This window comes from Erpetoichthys calabaricus, chromosome 8 (assembly GCF_900747795.2).
Source record: "Erpetoichthys calabaricus chromosome 8, fErpCal1.3, whole genome shotgun sequence".
Classification (NCBI taxonomy): domain Eukaryota; kingdom Metazoa; phylum Chordata; class Cladistia; order Polypteriformes; family Polypteridae; genus Erpetoichthys; species Erpetoichthys calabaricus.
This window is the reverse complement of record NC_041401.2, coordinates 84,228,913-84,255,236: the sequence shown is the minus strand read 5'-3', so window position 1 is coordinate 84,255,236 and position 26,324 is coordinate 84,228,913. Positions and strand designations below refer to the sequence as shown.

The window sequence follows — 26,324 nt, the reverse complement described above, 5'->3', positions numbered from 1 at the left end:
TGGGGCATCATATAAATGTTAGGTGAATTTTATTGTCATGTGAATGCAGAAAAGCAAAATTACTTTTTGTGTGATTGCCCAACACGCAAAATATCCCCACTCTTTTGCATCATGATCAGCAAGCATTACCATATTAATGTGCAAGGTTTTTACGTATACTTTATACGTAGACCTTAGGCAAAGTTGTTGGACCACCCTGCCCTGTAATTGTAAATGAAAAGTATACAAGACATTGTGCTGCATGCTGGTCATGTATGTCATCTTGGACAAAGTGTCTGAGAAAAACACAGAATACTAAGAAAATACAAGACATGCCATTTTACGATTATTCAGATGCCCATTTTTTAATTCTATTTCATTCGAATGTAAAGGATGAGCAAATATTTTATCAAACCAATTAATCAGTGTTTATTTTGGGTGCAATGTTTATGCAATGTCCATATTAATTCATTTTGACAATGTGTCTGATTTTGAAATTCTTTAACTCAACCTAGAAATCATATTTTTTCGACTTACTTTTCTGTCTTCCATACGTATGTATATCTTCTGAGTCTCCTTGATTTAAGAAACTGGATGAGTTTAGAAAAATTGAAACTCAAAAATCCAACAAAAAAAACTAAGAATTGCGTTGATGTTTTGTTGTACCACTAAATATGATGCAAGTCCAAAATTTCACAAAACTGGAATTCATGGGTTGTGACTAATCTTCTTTATAATACTACCTCTGAGAGATTAAATGTAATGTAATGTGGTTAAATTTCATAGTAGCTTTTTTATTAGTCTTTGCAAACAAAAATTGGAAAATTTTAAAGATGACAAAAAGGCACCAGCACACCTGGGTCCATATATTAAATAGTTACTTTATACTTTTAACATTTGTTGTTGTCAAGCTTGGGTTACAGAGTTGTGCAAGTGACAGAAAGGTGAGTCCAGGTTTCCAGGTAAAATACAGTAATATAGAGAATGCAGGTACAGTCTTAAGACTTCATTCAGAATAGGATCTGTTACTTCAGCACCCAAGCACATGAAATAGGAGTCACGACATGAGCAATTGTCCCATCTTCAGATTAGGAGGATGGCAAACCTTCTTGACTGGACAGGTACCAAGGCTAAAAATCATCACTGTGCAAGACAAGGTCTGGAGAAGAGAGAACAGGAGAGTGTGAGTGAGCGCAGGTCAATGCCCAGTCTCAGATGTTTTAAACATTGTGTGAGAAGCACGTTACATGGTAAGCCTGCATGCTTGCATGTGATCCTGCAGAGGACAATCATTTATTCTGCCTAAGGCAGAGCAGCTTTGGAGCTGCCCTTGTGCCTCTGCCTCGTCCATTAGGGATGGTGACCCCTGTCACAATATGTAAACTGTATCAATGCAAAAAACATAAAATACTTACCTGAACTAGTGTCTTTCCAAGCACTAAAATCGAACATGGGAATTTCAGAGCATGAAGTATATTCATCACTGTACTTGAACACGAATGGAGGGAGCTCCTTAATTCCGGTGTTGTCACAGATAATATGGTGGAGTGACACTTTCTTTAGAGTTGTCCTCTGCCTTTCAGTGAAAACACCTTCCTTTTCCCACCAGAACCTACAAAAAAAAAAAAAAGATCTGTTAATTGAGGTACACAGAGAATAAAGTGTATTACACAGGATAACAATATCAGTCCTACTGTGTTAGTGCTGGTTACACTTGTTTTAAGAAGTGCCTTTTTATATTATAAGTTTATACATACTTTTTTTCAGTATACACATTTTTTCAACCATATCTCCAAGACATGCAGAGTATGTTAACTGGTGACTCTAAATGGGCCCATTGCGAGGGTGTGTGTTAGTATATTGGCATACCATTCTGGACTGGCACCTGTCTTGCACCAGATACTACCAGGGAAGGCACCAGATATTGTAACCCTGAATGGTGACTACTGGATGGATGGGTGGATGGCTGCTTTTAGGTGATGTACTGTTTTCTTATAGAATACAACATTGAAATGAAATGCTCGAAGTACACGAAAAAATGTTACAGACAAACTAACTTCTTGCCACATGGTAAACTTTTTGATGAAAGTTTGAGCTATTCCATCATCTGTAACTTTGGCTGTATTTACAATTTAATTTGTTTCTAAGCTTTTTATAATGACTTTACCTGTCTCCATCCCTTATCTTCTGAAACTGGGTTCCTATCAGACAAGCGAACAGAGGTCCCACTCTCCCATTTGGTACAAATGGCTCAAGAATTCCTCCAGTCCAGACATCAATATTGTTGGGGGTTCCATACAGGCTAATCAGTGTCTTTGCTAAGGTTTGGTTGTTGAGGACCACTTCAAGTTCCTTTTCGTCTTTGGGCTGGCTAAGACCACAGAAGCCTCTCCATGCATTGTATCCTACAATCAAACACAAAGATTGCACATTTTAGACCATTGTCTAGAGCTGAATGTTGTTTCAGAGGCCATGGAAGAAGGGTGCAAATCAATAGTTGTTAGTGTCATTCTTGACACTTTCCTGGATTTTGATCTTGCTCTAATTCTGGGTCACATGAAATTATTTCTCACAACCCTTATTGCTGAATGTATAGACAGTCTTTTATTTTATAAATGTGTTGGTTTAATCTCCTAGTGGTTAAGAAGTCGGATTGACAAACACAAGGTTTCAGAATCAGTTGTGATCAGTTGTTTGAAATGTAATGATAAAGCCTCCAAACTTCAATTAAGCAAATATGTAGAGTTTCTATATAACTGCTTCAAAGTGCTTAAGATAAAGATCATGAAAGATATTAAGTGTGACCCTCATTTGTTATTATGACAGTCATACAGTATATTCTGGGAGATACCTTTATTAAGTGATTTTTTCAAATTAAGACTGCCTCATTTACAGTACATATTAATGCCAATTGAAGATCATATGGAGGCCTAGGCTTTGGGCAGTGGGGCTTTACTTACTAAAACCGTAAACCTCTCTGTGTCCTTAGAGTGGATGATGAGGATTGGGTGGAAAGGTCTTGACCGCGCACCACTTCAGCCACATAAACAGAGATTGTCAGTGTCTACAGCACACTTTCAGTATTATTAGACTTTGAGGACCGGTTGGTAACTCTGTGTCCATAGTGTGTACCCCTTGATTTACCAGAACGAAGGCCCACAGTGTCTATATTGCGCTTTCAGTATTATTAAACTTCAAGGATGGGGCGTCTGCTATTTTTTTTTTTTTTTATTTTGCTCACACTTTGAAGTATAAACAACCAATCTAATTTATAAACAAATATATTGAACACTTGAAGAAAAATTACCTAACTAATTTACAAAGGCAATTTGCATTGAAAGTATCTTATCTAACTACATCTATATTCGTTCTTTTATGTGTAATAACAATGTATGACCCAAATACCTTTGTACATTTTTTGTGCCTTGTACTGGCAATTTATAACTTTAATGTGTCTGTTTTGTTTTGTAATTTATTTGTGGTGCTTTTAGTTTAAGTGGTCAGACAATTTACAGGTTAGTGGTAAAAGAAGACAGAGACAACAACAAGTTGCACAGGTAAGTACAAGGATCAGAGCTTTTGGTCAGAGCCATCCGTCACCAGGATAGCTAGTTAGCCAATCAGATGTGTGTAAATCATATGATTTAGACAGCCATGTGTATTTCTAACATAAATAGCAGCCCATCTGAAAGACTAGGGAGCAATGAAAATAAGAAGCAATGTCAGAGATCGAGATACGTCAGAAAGAGAAGAAGAGACCATTTCCCCTGGACGTTGGAGAACGTAACTCATACATCATGCTGAATGCTAAATCAAAAGCCTCCCAGGAAAACATCCACTTTTAACAATGCTGATTTTCAACCAGCTTTCTAAGACTATATACATCCAGACTTTTCTTATATTTTGTGTTATAATTTCATCTACCATTATATAGTGGACCCTTGACTTACGAACTCAATTCGTTTGCGAGGGCTGGTTGTAACTCAAGTTGATTGTAAGTCAAGACTATCTTTCCCATAAGAAATAATGGAAATGCACTTAATGTGTTCCGAACCGCCCACAGCAACACTTACTTAACTTTTTTAATAGAAAAGGGTTGTATAATGTGCATAATTTACCAAAAACACCAATAATTTTTCAAATGTACTAACCAAAAAGTTACAAAAAGTGCCTAGCCTACCAGAAACAACAATTTCATACTGTACTCACCATTTAAGTTGATATCTTTGGCTTGCAGAAAGGAAGGAGGAGGAGAATGAAATGGAAGGTGGTTATTGTTTGGAAGGAGTTTCCTTATACAAATCTTTTTTTTGTAAAATTGTCGTGATGGTGGATTTCGACATGCTGTACATATTAGCGAGATCGGTCACACGAATGCCACTCTCATATTTCCACACAATTTCCTTCTTCGTTTCGATTGTGATCGCTTTCTTTACCTTCGTTACCTTCACTTCCTTCCTTAGCAATTATCAAAATAAATTATATAAATCACTGCACTGACCGAAATTATGTCCACAAACACATGTATCTGGGCTCCGACTGACGCTTACAAGTGCTCTTGGCTGTTTGTTTACAATCGCACAAGCGGATACACGTGACTGCATTCGGGTCGTAATGCAAGATGTTGGTCGTAATTCAAAGCAAAAATTTTGGTCGTAAAGCAAGTTGTTCACATGTCAGGCCGGTCGTATATCAAGGGTCCACTGTACTTTAATACATAAACATTACATTTACATTTCTATACTTGTTTTTCTATCTAGAGTGATTGAAGTAATAAAGGAAATATTAGGGCACCTGGTGTAGGGGAGACTTCCATTTGCTCAGACCTGCCGAGTTATCAGGCTGAGGGGAGCACCAAAATAGGAACAGTGCAGTAGACGTAAGTAGGATTGTAAGTGGCCTAAAACCAAAGCATGTGTCTGACTCGGAGACCAAGGTAGCATTTAGGTCTGGGTTATATCCCGGGCCACTTGTACTTTGTTTAGGCCAAAGATAGTGAGACCCTAAGTGGTGTACTAGAGAGTGACCAGCAATGCATGCATCTCTCATACGGTACATATGTGGATGGAATTCTATGTGGAATTCTACAGAGTGGTGTAGGCCTTACTCATACACAGTTGTTTGAGTAGGATCTGTGTGAGTGTGTTAAGATTAAGGTGCAAGAGTACACCAAACCAGTAACAAACATAGGTGAGTATTTCTTATTCCACAATAATACAATAATGCATCTGTCAGTGGTTGTCATCAACACCTGGCTGTCATTGCCAATAACAACTTCAATGAAAGTTGAGTAATATAGAATTGGATTAAATCTGTGCCTTAAAAATTGGGTTGTAATATGGGCAAAAAAGGAAAAAGGTTAAAGACAGTTTTTGAGAAAGGTTACTTTTGATTTTGTGAAACATTTTGCCAGAGGCTACACAGCAACCATGCTTCATTCACCTTGAAGTCCGTGATCTCTTCCACGTTGCATGATAAGAGATGCCAGATCAAGACCATCCTGACTTGTCAGCTGAAAGAGTCTCTCCCGAAGTTCATCATGCATCAGCTTATCCTGTCTATTAAGCTTTGCAGGCATGGAAATAAGACCTCGGATAATAGGGTCAACTCCACCTGAAAAAACGAAGCCGTGGAACATTCTCAGTGTGAAAATAAATTCCTCCATGTGAAAATTTAAATATGTACAAACCATTAGTTGAAACTTCAGGTTTGTGCTGTGTAATATAGGGATGGCACAACTTTTGTTTGTCATTAAGAAACAATTTCAGTTTTTTAAAAGCAATACATACCTTCAAAGACAATCCTCCAGGGGGTAAAGAAGGAATTGTGGAGGAGAACATTAGGATACACAGTGTGTTGCTGATATCTCCTGTTTAGACGAAATATAAATGGCTGGACAGTTAGGTGAGCAAACTGGAAAGCTGCCGTAGAGAAAACACTGGAAATGGACGGGTTGACAGTGTCATCATAACCTCGGTAATCTGAGAGATATTTTTGCACTGCATTTGGACCAATGATGATAGGCAGATAGTCTTGGTAGATGATAGTCTGAAAAGAAAAAAAGGCACAAAAATGGCACTAACTTTTTGTGTGTACTTTTAAATAGAAAAGACAAGGCACAGGGTTCGTATGTCAAAAGAAATACTTTATAGCAGAATGTAAAATGTATTACTTGTGCATGAGTTGATAGTAGGCAATCCATTTCTGCTATTCTACAGTCCATAATATAACACAATATAACATGCTTAAACGCACTTAACCCAACTGGGGATCCCAAGGGTTACAGCCTATCCCGGCAGCACTGATACAATGCAGGATCCAAGCCTTGTGCACGCATTGGCCAGTTAAGAGTCACAAATTAACCTAACCTGCAATTCCTTGGGTATACAGAAGCAAAAAATGGAGTACCCAGAGGAAAACTGATGGTGTCAGGGAGAAACATACGAAGTCTACAAGCACTGAATTCAAACCAAGGATGCTGGGTCCATGAAACAGCAACTCTAATCACTGAACTATTCTGCCACCCTGTTTCTGAAAAGACTTTCCCAAAAATTGGTCAACTTTAACAGTTGTTTTTGGATATATTTGTTTTTGAAAAAATTATGAGTCATCAACATTTTCTTTAATGATCTGTAACAATAAAATACAGTTGTTGATGGGTTCAATCTGTTTTAGATTATGTGACTTTTTCAGTTCTGTCTTCTATACTGACTTTCTCAGGTCTTTTTATGAATTTGACCTGTGTTCCTCATGACATCATGGCTGTCTGTCAAGGGCTCCACTTTCCCTACCATACTAATTCAGTCAGGTCAGTAGGCAACACCAAACCGGCCAGAAATGTTCATGATGTGTCTTGTAATCTCCAGTTGTCCCATCCAGGGTTGGCTCATCCTACCCATTTCTGGTAGGATGAGCTCTGGCTCCCCTATACTGAAAATTAAGACTCTGGATATTGTTGAACTGATAAATGTAATTCTCCAAAATTTTTAATAGTCTCAATTTAATATTTGTTTTGGGTTAAATATAAAACTCAAAGATTGATTAAGTGGTCAGTAGGATTCTTTTGGTTGGAATTAAATGGGAGAAAGTCAAGAAGAATGTTTCAAAGTAAGAACCATCAAAATACACATTTAAAAGAAAAAACGAGATTATGATACAGTGTCTAATGGATAGATAGAACTTCATTTGTCCCCAGGGGGAGATTTAGTTAATCTTAATCTTAATGTAAAATAATGTAAATCTTTTTATGAATGAGTACATCATATTTGATTAGTGAAATTCCTTTTGGGGCAAAAATTATGTCAAAGTCATTGTTTTAAAGCCTTTTAGTCAATCAATGGTTTCCTATAAATAATGAAAAATGACTCAATTGAAAATGTTTTCATCTTTGTATGGAATGTCATTTTGTACCCCATACGGGTCTTATTTTGTTACATCAGATTACCTGCAGAAATGCTCCTATAACCTTCCTTGTTTCTTGGTAGATGGTTTCGCCACTCCAATGTGGATTAAGTTTCCTGAAAATCTTTGCAATACGGTTATGCTCTCTTAGGAACATAGTGTGAATAGCTGTAAGTGCGATATTTTCATTGGCATGTGAATCTCCTAAAGTTTAAAAACAGATACAAGTATCACTATACCATGCACACTATGCATACATTACTATCATTTGTTCTTAACAGAGTGGCTTCTTACCTGCCATGAAACATGGAACTTCTTGAACTGATGGGTCCTTTGTAACATTTGATCTTGTGGCACAAATGTTTGGTGTTGCATTTTGAAACGGAAGGAGATCATAGCCATCATCACTGTAGTGTTGGTTAACAGCCATAAGGCCAAAATCATTGGTCAGGTCTCGCAGTTGGTTGGCCAGGGAGTCAGTGGACCCATAAATCATACTTGCATCAATAAAGGAGGTAACTTGGTTAATTTGGGACCGGACATTTGGGATTCCAAAACTGTAACCTGTATATCCTGTTCCACATGCTGTAGCTGACTGGAAAAAGGGAATACAGCTTTTGGTGTCCTCAAACCTGGGATCATTTGTTGGAATCTGAAAATATAGGTTATTAAATTAGTTATCATGTATTGTCACATAAACATTTTTTAACTGCTGTTTTCTTAATTTCTGGATAATTGTCCTTGAAGATAAAATTGTAATTTTTTTATAACTTCAGACTGTCTATTTTTTAATTTTGCTCAAATGAACAATGATGACTATAGAGGACCTACCTAATTTATAAACCTCTTTATAAGACCATTGAAAGCAACTCATGCAACTACATCTGCATTCTTCCTTCCTTTTAATCAATAATTGTACATTCTGTAACCTTGTGAACAGTTTACCAATTGTTTATAATGTTAATGCAGTTGTGTTGTTATCCAAGTAATTTATGATACTTTTACTTTAAAATGGTCAAACACTTTACTACAGTACTTAATAATAAAAGACAACAGACACAGCAAAAGATTGCTCAGATAAGTAAGAGGATCAAAATGTTTAGGCAGAATCAGCCATCACCAGGACAGCTAGGATGTCATATATTTATGATGTCACAAGGTCTGAAACCCAATGTGCGATTTTCACATAAATTATGGCTCATCTTAGGGCCCAGAGAGAGGCATCAAGAGACAGCGACATCAGTTAGCAGGACACATCAGAGAGAGAGAGAGAGAGAGAGAGAGAGGGGCTATTTCATTTCAGTGTCAGAGAGCAGAACTCAGGCATCATGGTGATTGCTGAATCAAAAAGCTGCACAGTACAACATTCACCTTTGACACTGCTGATTTTCAGTAAAGACTTTATACATACAGATTTTGCTATTGATTAATATGTTGCATTATACTTTCTTCTATTGGCATTATTACACTTTTATAAACACCATGTTCCTTTTAAATTTTTCTTTTTTTTAATTGTGTTGATTTTATTGTAATTACACAACATTCCATACAAATAGATACATTTTTACAAAAATAGGATTGAAAACAAATCAACCCCCACCCCTGAGAAAGAGAGCATGGCCAGCAGAGTAAAACTTAAAGCTAGTAAAAATAAGTAAATAGATGAATTAATAAGTAAATAAAGATAAATGGAGAAGAAAAGGAAATGAGGAGAGAATCTGCTTCCTCAGTGTTTTAAGAGCTTATTCTGAAATGTTATTGATTAGATCCTGCCAGGTTTTGAAAAAGTTCTGCACAGATCCTCTGAGCGTGAATTTGATTTTTTCCAGTTTCAAATAGTATATAACATCGGTTACCCACTGACTTAAAAGAGGATTCTTCCAGTTGAGTAAGATAAGTCTACGTGCCAATAGTGTAGTAAAGGCAATTACAGTTTGTTTGTCCTTCTGCACTTTAAGTCCATCTGGAAGAACACCAAACACAGCTGTTAATGAGTTATGAGGGATTGTGACACCAAGGCTGTCTGAAAGGCATTTAAAAATTTTGGTCCAGAATGTTAATTTGGTACATGGCCCAAAACATGCGACCCAGTGAGGCTTCAACTTGATTGCAGCGTCCGCAGGTTGGATCTTGCCCTGGAAACATTTTGGATAATTTTAAGCGAGACAGATGTGCTCAATATATAATTTTGAGTTGAAGAATGGTATGCTTTGCACATATGGAGCACAAATGAATTCTCTGCATTGCTACCTTCCAGTCCTTTTCTGATATGTTGAGTGAGAGATCCTTTTCCCACTGTCCTCTTAGATCTTTGAAAGGGAGGGACTGTAAAATGGTTTTATATATTACAGAAATGCTGTCTGAGTCCTCACGACTGATCAATATTTTTTCCAGCATAGAGGGAGGTGGGAGGTGAGGAAAATTGGGCAGGTTCTGTTTAACAAAGTTTCTGATTTGAAGGTTGTGAAAGAAGTGTGTTGGTGGAAAGTTAAATTTGGAATGTAATTGTTCGTAGGATGCAAAGACGTTGTCTATGCACAGATCTCTGAATGATTTAATCCCAAATGTTTTCCAGATATAAAAATTTTAAATTTCTATACTTTGTCTTTAAAGCTTGAGTCACTGCAGTAAAAAAAGTAAATATTAGTGCAACTTGCGCAGGGGAAATTGTCATTTGCAGTGTGATAGAAGTAAGATATATTTGGTGGTAAGTGGTATATAACCAAAAGGTGTATGAGTCCTCATATGTCTCAGGGACACCCATATTTTGATAATATGTGAGTGCCTATGTTGAGAATGTCTGGAAGTGCAGGAATTACTCATACAGTACTTACGTGGACAGGATCTGTGTGTGTGTGTGTGTGTGTGTTAATCTTAAAGTGTGAGAGTAGAAGAATCTAGAAACAAAAATCATGAGTCTTAGTTTTCCTTCAACAATACAGTAACATAAAATAATTTAATAATCAGTACAAAATGCTGTATATAAATAGTGCTCTTTGACAAAGCACCTGCCTTGTACACAAAGCCACTGGTATGGGCTCTAACTCTCACTGACCCCACAAATTTTTAATGCAATCAGTAAATGGCTGGCTAGATGGGTGGAAGGAATACTGACTAAATATACTGGGACTAATTATAATGAGCTCATTCTTAAAAATAAGTGTGCTTGCTTGCAAAAAATAAAACTTTAAAGGAATAATAAAAAGATCAAAGTCAAAACAATGGGAAATGCATTTCAATAAGTGAAGTATAACTAAGCCTTATCAGGTTCTTAATTCAATTAAAAAAGAAAAGCAACTGAAAAGTAACTCGAACATGCCATCTCCATGACCATGAGAGGAATGTGATAAACCCTCAAAATTCTTTGCCTGCTTAACAGGAATGACAGCACGATATCTCGTGAATGTTTTAAAACTGTTAAAGATCAATCATGAATTCAACATGCAAAAATGGACATCACTTCAGAAAGCAACGATTAAGTTTCCTTTAATAAACTCTAAGCAACGTCAAAGGGTGTCAGTCATTTTGTAGCTGTCTATTTTATATAGCTTTATTTTGAACGTATTCTAAATATGCACTCATAATGTATTAAACTATGAAAGAACTTATGAATATTATGATGATAATTCAACTTGATTTTCTATATCTGATCAATTGTAGCTGGTTCAGTTTCCTCATTGGAGACTCCAACCACAAAGATTTCAGGGCCTAAAGCTTTACTGCTACTGTAGTGCAAAAGGATTTAAAACTACAACAATCAATCCATCCCGTTTCTGCGTTCACATCATCTCTTAGAGCAGTGGTTGTCAACCCGTGGGCCGCAGATCAAAGGTGGGCCGTGACAGGGAATATGGTGGGCCGTGCTAAAGTCTTAAATCAGTACCAAAATTAGACAAAAAGTCAGAGGAAACAAGAAAATAATCCGTATTTTTTACGCATTGTTAGCGGCAGACCGTACGTACGGATGCAAGCAGCAGGATTTTAGGGCTTAGAGACGCTTTGTTTAATTTAGTTATTTTAGTACTTTAGTTCTGAATTAACCGGTCGTGCACAAGATGAATTAGCGAAGCTGTCTAACGATCGCACATTACAAACCGAATTTGACGATCCTGCTACGGATATCTCTTCCTTTTGGTGCATAGTTTCGCTTGAATATCTGTTGTTGTCTGCACTAGCGATGAAAGTTCTTATACCTTTTTCAACAAATTATTTGTGCAAGGTTTCATTTTCTGCATTGACTGCCATGAAAACAAAATATCGGTCAAGAATGAACGTGGAGGATGATCTTCGAGCGTGTTTATCAAAAATTTCAGCCAGAATTGACATGCTATATAAGCCCAAACAGCATAATCTTTGACAACTTTACTAACGTAAATGAAAATAAAATAAACCAGATAATGATTATCGTTGTCTCTCTATTTATTATTGTATTTGTGTAGCAAGCAATGAGCAACTAAACATGTAAAGAAAAAATTACATAATACTGTATATTAGTAATATTTACCACAATTACTAAACGCATGAGCAATAAATTATATGCCAGCGAAGGCTAATATGTGGGCCGCAAAAATGTTTGAATTGTTAATGTGAGCCTTGCATAAACTGGCCTGAGAACCACTGTCATAGAGTGTCTTGGGGATCCAGAGCCCATGACACATGAAATGGTGTAAACCTGTCTCTGGAATATAAGGCGCACACCTAAACTCAATTAGATCAGCACAAGTTTGACTTTCCAACTATTCTAGTATGCATTAGAATGTGTGAACAATGGTGCAGACATTGGTAGGATAGGCAAACTCCATACAGACAGCAACTGGGCAGGAAACTGAACCCAGGTCCCTGGAGCAGAGCTAAACAGTCTGCCAAATGCCACTAATCAAGCCATGAAAGGGAAAAAAACTAGGTAGTGTCAGACATAAGTCCATTTTTTTAATTATATTGACTGAATAATATTTTTAATGTGTATTCAAACAATTACAGTATGATGTAAGGGTCTATTTAGATCAAACCTCTTTTTTTTTAAAGATTGTTTTATTTGGCTAAGGATTTCTGATAATCCTGGTACAGTGGTGCTACCTCTACAGGCTTTTTGGGGGATTAGTTCTTACCTCAATAGGGAAGCAGGGTTCAGCCTGCTGACAGGACGTGCTGCAGTCAATTCCGTCGTTGAAAGACCGAATGCTTCGAGACATAGCGGTGTTGCTCAAGTCAAGTCCTATCCAAAGCCCAAACAGTGTCAGCATGGATGAGTATAAGTTATCTTGAGGCAAGTTTTCATTTGCAGTATGTAAAATTTTATTAGAGACTTCACGAACCTAAAGTAAAAAGGCACACACCATTAATTTAATACCTCACTTTTGCAATTAACACTTTTCTGTTGTGGTTGAATTTAACATTCTAAAATACACTCAATGTAAACTTGTTTAAACCTCGGCTGAACTTTTTTATTCATATATAATTTTGGCCTTTATAATAAACAGGTCTTATTATATAAGTATGAAAAGTCACACTACAACAATGATCCTCTATGTCAGTGTTTCCCAAACTCGGTCGTGGTGAACCCCTGTGGCTGCAGGTTTTTGTTCCAACCGGAGTCCTAATCAGTGACAACACCTGATAGCACTGATCTCATTTAATTAGCTGGTATTTTTTTTTTCTTTTATTCGACATTCAGAAAAGCATAGCAGCATGATTTTTACATTTATAAGACATTTAGAAATATTTCTGCTTTTGCTATAGATTTAAATGCTTAACTCTCTTTTGTTGATTTCATTATACTTTGCCCTTTCTCTGTGCAGTTTTTCCTCCTTTGTTGTATCTTAATAATGACAATTTAAAACGCTGGCAAACAGCACTGAATAATCAAAGGCTGCAAGTACTTTAGCAACCGACCCACTAAAGAGTAAATAATGGATTAATTAAATAATTAGAAGACCAAGAAAAGTAGAATGAAAATCAAGATGAAAATACTGTTAAAAAGAAAAAAAATACATTATTCCTATATAACTGCTTGGTACGTTTTAATATTATTTTTTTTTTTAGCAAATTTAGTTTTCTAATTTCTTTATTGTTCCCTAAACACAGAACTTGAGAAATATCAGTTCACTTAATTAGCCCTGGAGTTCAATTACAACAGAAGCTGGTTGGAACAAAAACCTGCAGCCACAGGGGTTCACCAGGACTGAGTTTGGGAAACACTGCTCTACATTATTGGCGAATAGAGCTAAGTGGTAGAAATATAATACAAATATTCATCAAACAGCATACAAGGCAGACAATACCACCAATGAAGGTACAAATGCTATTGCCACCAATATTAACAATCATTTTAAAAATGGAACCCAGAAATGTTCCTCATGTGAATTAATTGTAGAAAATAGACATATTGTATATCTCTCTATATACAGTATCTATACTATATATTCAATGCATGTATGTGCATGTGTATACAGTTGCTGCCAGCCATTTTTACAGCTTCATTGGCTTTATTTATCATAATGATTTGCTCTACTCTGTGCTTTCATCTCTCACTTAAACCCTGACACTGGTGACTACACATGAATTATTTTTACCATTAAACGCAACAGACACATTAAGTAAATTCTAAAAAGTTTTACTTTTCACACAACTTGACTTAATTTACAGTAGCTCTGCTTCAGCAACACTTCAACTATGCAGCTCCTTACCAAAGGAAGGCTGAAGCCTGAGTACTTGACTGCTGAAGTCCAACCGCGTGGACTGGAGATGCCATCATCATATTGGACAGGCAGCAACTGTGAAAAAGGGGTGTTTGAAGCACCAAGTCGACTGTTTGTCCTAAAAATACAAAGGTGAACAAGAAATATCAGTGAAGGTACCTGATGATGGTTGCATTGATTAGGACAGCTTGACCCTAAAGTTGAGAGCCAGAAAACAGTCCAGAATGTTAATTAGCTTCATTTATGATTTCCCATAATCCAAGCAGAGTACAGTTGAGAAAAAGTGGCAAATTCAAACCTTCCCTATAAGAAGGGCACAGCTATGCCTTGAGCGCTTCACTCCACTACCTGCCCAGGCTGACAACCTGCAATAATGCTTAAATAGTTACTGTGTGTCTTTTATAAAATATTTTTCTGTTAGAACCTCTTAATTGTTCTGTTTTAGATGCTACACTTAGTACATTAAATTAAACATTAAATTCTCCATCCCTGCATACGTTTTCTCCCAGTGCTCACATTTTCTAACACACAATTTGTGCATGTCTTAGGGTTAACCTGTGAATTTCCCCTTGGGATTAATAAAGTATCTATCTATCTATCTATCTATCTATCTATCTATCTATCTATCTATCTATCTATCTATCTATCTATCTATCTATCTATCTATCTATCTATCTATCTATCTATCTATCTATCTATCTATCTATCTATCTATCTATCTATCTATCTAACCAGCATCTCTAACTAGAACTGCACATAAATGTGAATTTGTGAGAGGGTCTTCAGTGATAAACTGGCTTCCAGTCCACTGATGGTTTCTATGATGCATTATAGGCCACACAACCTTGAGGTGTAAAAAGAATGGATTGGTGGACGCTTTAGAATGCAATTAAGCTTAAAGGCACATGCTTTTAAATCTTATTGGATGTTAGCAGTTGAAAAGGGAAATACATGCTCTTGGCTTTTGTTGAATTGTGGCTTTTTCATAACTTCAAATGTACTAGTAAATACTGTTCAGTTAAAGGATTTTCCATCCATTATCCAACCCGCTATATCCTAACTACAGGGTCACGGGGGTCTGCTGGAGCCAATCCCAGCCCACCACAGGGTGCACACACACACACACACACACACACCAAGCACACACTAGGGACAATTTAGAATCGGCAATGCACCTAACCTGCATGTCTTTGGACTGTGGGAGGAAACCGGAACACCCGGAGGAAACCCACACAGACACAGGGAGAACAGCAAACTTCATGCAGGGAGGACCTGGGAAGCGAACCCGGGTCTCCTAACTGCAAGGCAGTAGCGCTACCCACCGTGCCGCCCTAAAGGATTTTCCTTTATGTCTAAATATAAAGTGACATTTTACATAAAATATTCTGAGTATCTCATTTTTACCCCTAAATTGTGCCATAGACATTGACGCGCAACCATAGAACCTCAACCTTTTAAGCTAAGATCAGACAAAATGCTGTCATGGTGGTCTCAGCTTGATTAACTAGAAGAATGTTTATGCATCTGCCAGTTCACATTAGGAACAAGATGAAGTATACTGTTATAATAAGAAAATATCAACTTCACTCACTAAGAAACTTACTCAATATTTTGTCAGTATCTGGCATTTCTTTATTAATGCCAACCTCAACCAATGCACTCCAAATTAAATTCTCATTGTGTTCAGGAGCAGGCAGGTCTTTAGTTGGTTTTCCTAGTATTACAATTTTTCATTTTCTTACAGTTTCTACCATCTATCATGAAATTAGGGAACCCAAGACTACAATGCATTAGGCATAGAGCAGACACCAGCTCTTGGTGGGGGTGCCACTTTATTGTGTGGCGCTCATGGGCACACATACACACACACACACACACACACACACTCTCACACACTGGGCCAATTTAGATTTGTAAGTTAAGCAGGAAGTCCGTCTATGCCTGAGGAATCATTAGAGTCTCAAACAAACTATTAAGAGAAATGTCTGGGTGAGATACTGAGAGAGCCCACCTATTAGTCAGCCAGATTGGTCTAATTGACTGAATAGTCTTTACTTGTTTAAAAAAATGTTCCTATAGTTGTAAATTATGATAAATAACATTTCATAATCCTGACATCTGCTAGTACATCTCTTATTTGGAAGGTAATACCTGGAGAAATAAAATATTCTATATAACTAGCAAAGTTTTGACCTAATAGCTTCCTCAAAATCTTTCTGTATTACTTCATCTTGAATGTTTTGAAAGCTAAGAAGCCAGCCGCAGTTCACCTTGACACAATGGACTGCACTGAAATAGCAGTGAGCATCCTCTGATGCAAGACTAAGGGTGGCGCATGCTCTTTATTGCGCTGAGTTAGGCCCCTCTGCTTTTATGTTTTATTTAAATAGTACAAGTTTCAAATACTTTCACTTACTTGTTATTGCACACACCGGAGATGGTCCTGTATTGATCTATGAAGGGAATTGTGTCACATGTCAGCAGCGCAATTTGGGCAGCACAGCCAGTGACTCGAGCAATCGCCTCCAGATCTTCAGGTAACAAATGATCTGTAGACCAAACAGACAAATGGAAGAAGATGAACTACAGTATGTTGATATACCAGTTGTGTTGAGAGGAATCTCATAATTAAGCTTTATTGTTTTAAATATCTAGAGGTTCTGTGTATGATCTATACTGTACTCTAAAATTTGACATGTAATATTCAACATTGACTGTATTGATTTGAAACAATCATACATAGAGTGTCCATTTTAGGACAACCTCCGAAACTTGATCATTTCTCATTCAAAGCATCCATTCTCCCTGCTTCCTCTTTTAAAACAAAACAGCATCAGTCCTCCAACAAAGTGCCATTCTGCCTCTAACCTCGGACAAAAACGAGAAAAATGCAGTCTGGGTGCTTCGGAAGGGATATCCGTCTATCATTTGTACATGGGTGGGAATATATTTGAGATAGCCAATCGCGACACGTTCTTCTCCTTTAAATACTCTTTGAAACCTTTCCACATTGTATGTCAGTCAGTCAGTCATTACCCAACCTGCTATATCCTAACACAGAGTCACGGGGGTCTGCTGGAGCCAATCCCAGCCAGCATAGGGTGCAAGACAGGAACAAACTGGCAGGGTGCCAGCACACTGCAGCACACACACACACATGAAGCACACACTAGGGACAAATTAGGATTGGCAATGCACCTAACCTGCATGTTTTTGGACTGTGGGGGGAAACCGGAGTACCCGGAGGAAACCCATGCAGACACGGGGAGAACATGCAAACTCCATGCAGGGAGGACCCAGGAAGCGAATCCGGGTCTCCTAACTGCGAGGCAGCAGCGCTACCACTGCGCCACCGTGTTATAGATAAGCAAATATTGTAATATGTTATATACAGTATACAGTAACTGTGTTATATATTAAACACAATTATAAACTGAGCTCTTCACAATGTGCTTCAATATTATACACTTGTACAAGGGAATGTCATATGAATGTAAATCAATCAATCCTTCATTTTCTACTCTAATTATCAAATTGTGGGACAGTGACAATATTTTAAAAGAGCATAATACTCTCATGTCCACTTTGACTAAATGAGATAGATAGATAGATAGATAGATAGATAGATAGATAGATAGATAGATAGATAGATAGATAGATAGATAGATAGATAGATAGATAGATAGATAGATAGGGAGAAATTTGGCCTTTTACAGAAGCACTTTAAATAAAAAAGTACATAAATAGAGAGGTAAATAAATACACACACACAAACACAACCACAATATGATCTGAATACACACCAGAATAATTAAAAAGAAGGCATATCACTTTTGGTATAAAAGAGCCACTGTAGAGGTTCTTTACGCACTTCTATTTAATAGTTCGTTGGCTGAAAGTCCTCAATTTTAGTGTATCATGGAGAGATGTACAGCATTGTTATAATGGCACTCAGTTTTGTTTTAATTCTCTCCATTGCTAGTACCTCCAAGGGGTTTTAGATTGTGTCCCATAACTCATCCTGCCTTTTTAATTAGCTTGTTGATTCAGTGGACCACTTTTGAAGTGATGTTACCAGCTCAGCTCACCACAGCAGAGAATATCACACTGGCCATCACAAAGTTGTAAAAGATGTGAAAGATGTCACTACTCACATTAAAGTAATGCAGTCTCCTAAGGAAAATGAGCCTGCTCTGATTTTTTCACATATTGACGCTGCAGCAGATAGAACTGATGCCCCAGCATATGATATGACCCTGGACTGTGGGGTGCTTGTCCATTGAAAATGTATGGATTGATCTTTGTTCACTCATTCAACATTTTTGGTACAAATCAGCAGCACTTTGTGAATGCTGCTGTTTATGATTTTAGTTACTACACAAGATGAAATATGAGAACAGTTTTTTTCTAAATGACTAAAACAGTAAAAAATGTGTCACTGCACTAATATATGCAGGTATCACTCCAAAATTTAAATGATAAAGAAAGAAAAATGAATGGCACATTGTATTGAATAAATAAATATTTGATCCCAAAAAAGTGAAGGAAGTAAACATCATCATTTTAAAAAAGCAGATTATAAAAATGCACTTTACAAATGATATACACAAATCACCATACGTAATGAACTTACAGCATGGAGAAACTTCAAAGAAAGCTTAAATTGGAAGAATGCAATTGGAAATAATGACTTTACTTCCTTAATGTTTAAAGCATCAGCCAATTTCTTTTTTTATATCAATTAAAATTAGAGTAGTATTATTTTAATTATTTAGAAAAACTCTACCCATATTTCAGTGAAGAAGTGTATCCCATACATGTCTTAAAATATAGCTAAGCAAATACGTACCATCTGTAACTTATCTGTCACTTCCATCCAATAAGTGGAGGAGGAGGAGGTCAATCAACCCACAAATAGCCAAATCTCCCCCTCATGTCATGAGCCCTCAGTTGTGTACCCAACTTTGTGACCTTCTTGTTTTATGGCTGTTATCATCCTCCCATTATGTCTACAATAAGTCCAGAATGGACAGGAGAAACTGACCTGTAGCACCCAATGAGCGTTTGTGGATCCTACTCATGTTCTGCCGGATTATATCAAGGGTGGCCTCCATGTACTCAGCTGCCCGTATTGCAGTTCTGGTCTCTTCCATTGGCCTCATTGAAAAACAGAGCAGCTCATATGGTGTTAACTCTTTTTTCTTGACTTTTAAAAGATCTCTGCAATATGGAGAAAGAGGAAAAATCAAGATGGTGCTAATTTTTACTATGGTCTCACTTTTTTAGTGAGTAGTTGATTGTTTTCCTTCTGGAGCTCCTTTCCTAAATTTCAGTTACTATACCTTTGTTCAAATTACAAGAAGAGGGAATCACGTTAAAAATAGAAATCAGAAAGCCTAAGCATCAGCACCAAGCTGTTCACTTGGACTTTCATTTAAAAAGACAATGAAAGAATACAAGCATCAGCTTGATCAAGTGGGGTTGATGATGAATGGATGGATGAATGGAGGCTGACTTCTTGTTTACTGTTTACGCTTCACTTAAAAGCCCCAGTGTATGAGTTTAAATGGTTTACCCCTATAAGAGCTGAAACTGGTGTGTATTATGCTTGTGGACAATAGCATGCTTTTTAGCAACAATAAAATATGGGTGTACAGTATACTAAACCTTCTGTGCCATACGACCCAGAATGGAACCTCTCATGTTCACAGTATTAGAAGATTTAACTGCTTGTTCAGTATCAGATAAAGAAAATTATCTTAACTCATTCATTTTTGAGAATGCTCATTAGTTTATGTTCATTGTTGTTTAAACCAAGTTGATTAATGGAGAATTTGGTGAAAAGCACTAAAGACACACAAGAGGTAACTCTCTATCACTGTTCATTTAAATAGATTTGTATACTTATTTATGTAAAAGTTGTCTAGTTATATACTATTACATTACTTTTTTGGGTTTGGAAGTCTGGGTAACCTCTATTTAAGAATACACTGAGCTAACATCAATTGAATTGAGCCTAGGACTTTGTTATTTACAGGTTATTGAATAAGAGAAGTGTAAAAAATTTATGACAAAGAGTTTAAAAGCAGAATGTTATCCATAACTTAACCACTGTGTGTTTTAAACAGCAACAGATGACATCAGTCTCTGATTGAAAAGTATTTTGTCAATTGAAAACCCAGCACTACTCTGTTTTTATTGATATTCTCATATGCAGTGTTTATTAAAATAATATACAATTTTGTACAAAGTACAGTTTGAATCTTACACTTAATAATAATAATAAAACATTTTATTTATATAGCACAGTTCCCATGCACATCATATATTAGTCACTCATAGACACATGTATTGAAATTCACAACTGACTGCCCCTGTGTGTTATGCCTCAAGTATATTATTTTTGGCAAGTATTTCTGACTTCAAATTGAAAGCATACAAAGTACGTACACATCTCTTGAATATTTGTAGGCTTCATCCACCATTTTCTTGGCTTCCTGGAGAGCACTTTGAATGAATGGGTCATCCAGAGATTCATCTGCAACAAAAAAACAGTAGAAAAAAGAGCTAAGTATGCACATTGCCCATTCTGTATCCAGAAAAACAGCGGCATGTAAATACCCAAGCTCATTATACTCTGTAAAATAAGCAAAATATGCCTACAAAATACAAGATCTGAGATGCTAAGATCACAAGGGTCTGCTGCAAATTGTTCCGAATGCACCAAGTCATACCAGACACCAGAATAAAAGGGCAAACATGGCAAACAAAGAGAACTGAGATGTCAAAGTTGGATAGTCAGAGCACAGTTTAATAACAAAGAGGAATTTAAAGCACTGTATTTTGTCACTGATGCCAACCTAGTGACTCAAAAGTTGAATTTCTGTAATATTAAACCTACACAGTATTGTCTGGATAAAGAGAAGAAATTACACATTTATTTTACTCTGAGGACTAGATATGCACATAATAAATAAATCAATGTTCTTTGCTTCAAAGGACACCATCAGTGTAAACAAATTGTTCATGTTTTGGTGTAAAGGCATCATAAATAATCTAAACAATATTGCTCTAGGATAAGAGCTTAGAAATGAGCAAATTAAATTGACAGAAAATTGTAAAAATTATAAATGAATGAAATAAAGATAACTTTAATGATAATTTTTTTATATTTTCATATAGCAATAAAATAATTTAGTAGATCATCATTTAAAGAAATTACTGATGACTACTCACCTGAATCTGAAACGGCATATGCAGTCTGAGTTGCAAATGCAAAAAAAATGAATGTCAAAAACAGCGGCTTCATGCCTGTAAACTGAAAAAAAAAAAAAAGTATTGTGTTATGTTTATTTTTATTCTCAAAATAATAAACTTGAATGCCTAAAACTACATCACAGTTCACACTGCACTGCACTGAGTGTTTTTTAAAAATATAATTTTCCTTAATAATACACTACATTGCACCACCAACCAGTCAACTTAAGTCAAGTCAAACTTTATTTATAAAGCACATTTACAACAGCCAAAACTGACCCAAGGTGCTGTAAAAAAAGGGTAAAAGAAGAAATAAAAAATCATATATATATTCAGTATGTATGCACACACATCACGAAACTACAAACATAACCAACCATTACATAAAAGATAAACTCAAAATACCCACAGCCATGCATACGTATTTATAATCATGAATGTACATGAGCCAACATACACAAATGTAATGTCAACCTCTTGCAGGGTCAAATGCCAGTGAGAAGGGATAAGTCTTTAATGATGATTTAAAAATGACCAGTGTTGTGGCAGACCTAATATAATAAGGCAAACAATTCCAGAGAAGAGGAGCAGCTAAAAGCTAAAGCCCAACCTCCCTTTGTTTCACCCTCAGACCTCAGCACAACTAAGAGCATCTGGCTAATAGACCATAGAAGTCTTGTTGGCACATACAAGTGAAGATGGTCCGAGAGCTAAGATGGGGCTGCTCTTTTCAAACATTTAAGAACAAGTAAAAGGATTTTAAAATTGACTATAAAGCAGACCGGAAGCCACTGCAGCAAGGTCAGAATTGAAGAAATATGGTGATGCTTACAAGAGTCAGTCAATAAACAAGCAGAAGCATTCTGGACCATTTGTAGACATTGTAACAAGGCTTGTTCATCACCTACAGTACATACAAATAATTGCAATACTCCAAATGCGATATTATAAAAGCATGGACAGCCTTTTCACAATCACTAAAAGAAAGAAAAGCCTTTACCTTAGCTAGAAATCTCATCTGGAAAAAGCTGCATTTAACCACTGAATTTATCTGTTGGTCGAGTTTGAATGAGCTGTCAAATATCACACCTAGGTTCCGACCAGAAACTTTATGATATACGGCAAGGGATCCAAGAGCAATATTATGTTACATTTACATTTATTTGCTTGGCAGACACTTTTATCCAAAGCGACTTACAAAAGAGGTAACATAATTGAGTAACATTAGGTTAGGGCCTGTTCAATCAACAATGACAGGTAACAAAAGTTGATTGCCACAAGTGAAAATATGTAATAACTAATACATTTACAATCATAGACTAACAATTGAGAAAGCAGTCAAACTTAATGTAACAACAAATCAACCACAATATGAAAGAGCACAGAGTAAAGTTTGTTTTTTTTTTTTACCTGAAATTTGACAGATTAGTGGGGTCCACATTTTGCTTTTTAATAAGTGACTGCACCACAGCATGTTTCAAGGCTGCAGGACCACAGTCAGAAATCAAGCTGGTATTAATTTAGATAACAATACTTGGCCCAACGCAATTAAAACCCTTCTTAAGTAATCGAGAGGGGACACTGTCCAGGGGGCAAATAGGACTCAGGCATTGCACCAAAACAGATAAATTAGATCATAAATTGGATGGGATGGGATTAGGGAAGAGCACAACTGGAAAACAAAATAACATAAATCTGTAGATAATGCGTTTAAAACATTCAATACACATTATACTCTTTTAATATATGTATTATTGGACTCACCAATTTTGCATTTTTTAAAATGAACACATTTTTAAGTGTACAATATATTTTAGATTTATATTAAAAGCTTTTTATATAGAGGCTAATTTAAAGAACACATTTGTTTCAAACCTGTCAGAATAGTGTATCTGTTACTGAGGCTTTATTTATTGAGGGTCCACTTTTTTTATACATATATTTGTTTTACTTTCCCATACCTGTTTAATCTAATTTAGGGTCTCAACTGAGCATTCACTTTTTCATCCAAATATTTGTTTTAAATTCCCACACCTGAAAATGTAATTCTGGGTCTCACCTGTCTGGAGCCTATCCTGCCAGCGTCAAGCACAAAGCAGGAAACAGCACTGAACAGAACTGCTGTCTACCACTGGGTCCTCCAACACACTCAACCACACAGGACCACTTTAGAGCTACCAATAAACTTAGCACACATCTTGGGGGATGCAGGAGGAGGACACAGGGAGAACATTAACAGTGCAACTATAGACATGTGACGGGGTGCAGGTTTCACACTCTGGACCTGGACTTATAAAATGGCAGAGCTAACACTACTGAGCCACTGAAAAACCCTGCATTGTTTTAAATTGAGAATAAACATTCTTAGCCCTCCTGTTTTGTTACAGGTGTGTTGGTTGAGTTTGAATGAGCTATCAAATATCACTCCTAGGTTCTGACCAGAAACTTTATGATATACGGCAAGGGGTCCAAGAGCAACACTACGTTACATTTACATTTATTGTCCTGGCAGACACTTTTATCCAAAGCAACTTACAAGAGAGGTAACATAATTGAGTAACATTAGGTTAGGGCCTGTTCGATCAACAAGTGCAGTGGACAAGTAACAAAAGCTGATTGCCACAAGTGAAAAGATGTAATAACTAATACATTTACAATCATAGACTAACAATTGATAAAGCAGTTAAACTTAATGTAACAACAAATCAACCACAACATGAAAGATCACAGAGTAATTTTTTTTAAATTTTACTTTTTAATAAGTGACTGCACCACAGCATGTTTCAAGGCTGCAGGACCACAGTCAGAAATCAAGCTGGCATTAATTTAGGTATACATACTTGGCCCAACACAATCAAAACCTTTCTGCAGTAATTGAGAGGGGACACTGTTCCGGGAGCAATTAGTAGGACGCAGGGATTGCATCAAAACAGATAATAGAGACAATGACGCAGGTTCAAAGTGGTCAAACACAGCAGGACACACTAAGGGATGAGATGGATCTTGGGCAGGTATGACCGATTACCTAATAACGTCAATCGTATTTACAAAGAATTGCAAATAATTTTCACAAATGGGAGGCGATGTTACAGGGCAAGCTGTTTGACAGGGATTAATAACAGAGTCAACAATATTAAATAAAATATGTGGCCTGTGATCATTGATGGAAAAAGACTCCGTGTCATATAATAAGGAGTTTCTGAATGCTGCAGAGAACCGACTCGCAGTCATCGGGTTAATCAGCCGATGTCTACAAGCAGGGAGTTGACGTGTGCCATTATCACAGATCACACTGCTTGATATAGACACAGCAAAAAACAGAACACTGCGGAGGGCTGGCGCCCTGCCCATGGTTTGTTTCCTGCCTTGCGCCCTGTGTTGGCTGTGATTGGCTCCAGCAGACCCCCGTGACCTTGTGTTCGGATTCAGCGGGTTGGAAAATGGATGGATGGATGGATGTACTAAAGTTCCTATTAAACTTCGATGGGCTATAAACTGCCGCACACAAAAGACGGGACACGTTTATCTCAAACAACTGCAGCTAAAAGCTGGAGTAGGCATCAGATGGAATTCGGCGGCAGATGAAACTGTCTCTGAACACTGAAGCTAAGCCTCCACCCTTGTCGGTGGTCCTAAGAGTGCTGAAGAATTTACAGTCAGTAGGACAGAACTCAGAAAAGGGGGCAAACTCACCCGCATTTAGCCAAGTTTGCGTCAGAAACATAAAATCCAGAACTCGATTAATAAAAGTCTCGTTTGCTAGCGATCTAGCATTTAATCGAGCCGTGCCGATTTTGAGCAAACCGCTAGCTTGTCAAGCTGAACGCCGTTCCAAAAGCCGAATCCGTCGCTGTTTTGGGAGCAGAGCCCATACAGTTGTTACAACGGGCCGAATCCATTGACAACTTAGTCCCGCAGAGCTCAGGACGCGACGGCAATAAAATCAACTAGGACCAAGGCGAGGATTAGCCATATCGGAGGAAGCCAGGTCGGCTCTGATTTTTATTCGATGGAGACATTACACGGAGACACGAAGAAAACAATCAAAACTAACAGTGATAGAAGCCTTAACACACTTTGGAAGTCATCATAGGCAACTGTTTAGCTTAATCTGACACGTAAAACATAAAGCCAAACACTTTTTAAGCCTGCCTGTGCGGAATGGAGCCCATGGTCACTGGGGCGCCAGTTTAATGCACACTTTAGTTACAAAATATAATTCTTTTTGCTTATACAACGTCCCTCCATTGCTTAAACATCATTTACATAATAACCCATTCAGAGACTACAAAGGAGTAACCTATTTAGAAAGTGTAGGAAATTATTCTGTGCATTCCTGCTAGTGCATGAAGAACGCATTTTATCACACATAGTCCTTCCAATTTGGTTCACGAATCAAAAATGATCTAGACATAACCGACAAACAATTTATTCATTTTGCTTTACTTTTTTAGTGTTAACAATTTACAGTATTTAAAATATTTTTCTAAAGACTTTCAAGCTATTGAAATATGTATAACATAAGTTTATACCGTATACCTTTGAGCCAGTCTGATGAAAGCAGGTTGAATGGAGCCAATGTCTCAGATTCCTTTGTAGCTTACTGCTGCCTCTGTCCTGGAGAAAAGTTCTCTTTCTTTAAAGAAGGCTGTCTCAGAATCTAGATGGGAATGCAGAAAAAATCTTTATTACATAGCAATGTAACAAAGAGACTTAACAAAGGTACACTTATTTAACCTAGGAAATGCATCAGTTTATATTACATTTCTTATCATTTATGCAAAATACGCACCCTTTTTTGAGTCCTTCCCACCATTACCCAATGTCCAAGCCCACCATGTCCGTCACTACTTCATATCCTGTGCAGGTGTCCCAAACGTACTCGTTGATCAATTCGCACGAAACTGGGGGGATTCACACTCCAGATATCGGACAGCTCAAATGAATAGTTGCTTATGTGCCAGTATCTCCCGAGGCTGAAGTTTTCAG

The 26,324-nt window shown here is 37.0% G+C and overlaps 1 protein-coding gene across 1 annotated transcript; it reads right to left on the bottom strand.

Moving 5' to 3' along the window:
- Positions 1–404: 404 nt before the first annotated feature.
- LOC114656561 (myeloperoxidase-like) lies at positions 405–26,080 on the bottom strand. Its single transcript, XM_051930817.1, has 15 exons — positions 25,875–26,080; positions 21,315–21,396; positions 20,529–20,616; positions 19,123–19,298; positions 16,495–16,627; positions 14,067–14,196; positions 12,489–12,695; positions 7,675–8,032; positions 7,424–7,584; positions 5,769–6,027; positions 5,422–5,592; positions 2,147–2,384; positions 1,395–1,591; positions 985–1,138; positions 405–569 (listed from the first exon to the last, which is right to left on the bottom strand). The coding sequence occupies exons 2-14, from the start codon at positions 21,385–21,387 to the stop codon at positions 1,110–1,112; spliced, it is 2,220 nt and encodes a 739-aa protein (XP_051786777.1). The 5' UTR covers positions 21,388–21,396; positions 25,875–26,080; the 3' UTR covers positions 405–569; positions 985–1,109.
- Positions 26,081–26,324: the final 244 nt, after the last annotated feature.

Bases quoted from the DNA above. Each gene is read 5' to 3' on its own strand.
- LOC114656561 (XM_051930817.1), bottom strand. From the start codon at position 21,387: ATGAAGCCGCTGTTTTTGACATTCATTTTTTTTGCATTTGCAACTCAG. The intron at 16,628-19,122 runs GTCAGTTTCTCC...TTTGGTCTACAG, and splicing joins ACGCTCATTGGGTGCTACAG to ATCATTTGTTACCTGAAGAT. The intron at 1,592-2,146 runs GTAAAGTCATTA...TTTTTTTTGTAG, and splicing joins AAGATAAGGGATGGAGACAG to GTTCTGGTGGGAAAAGGAAG.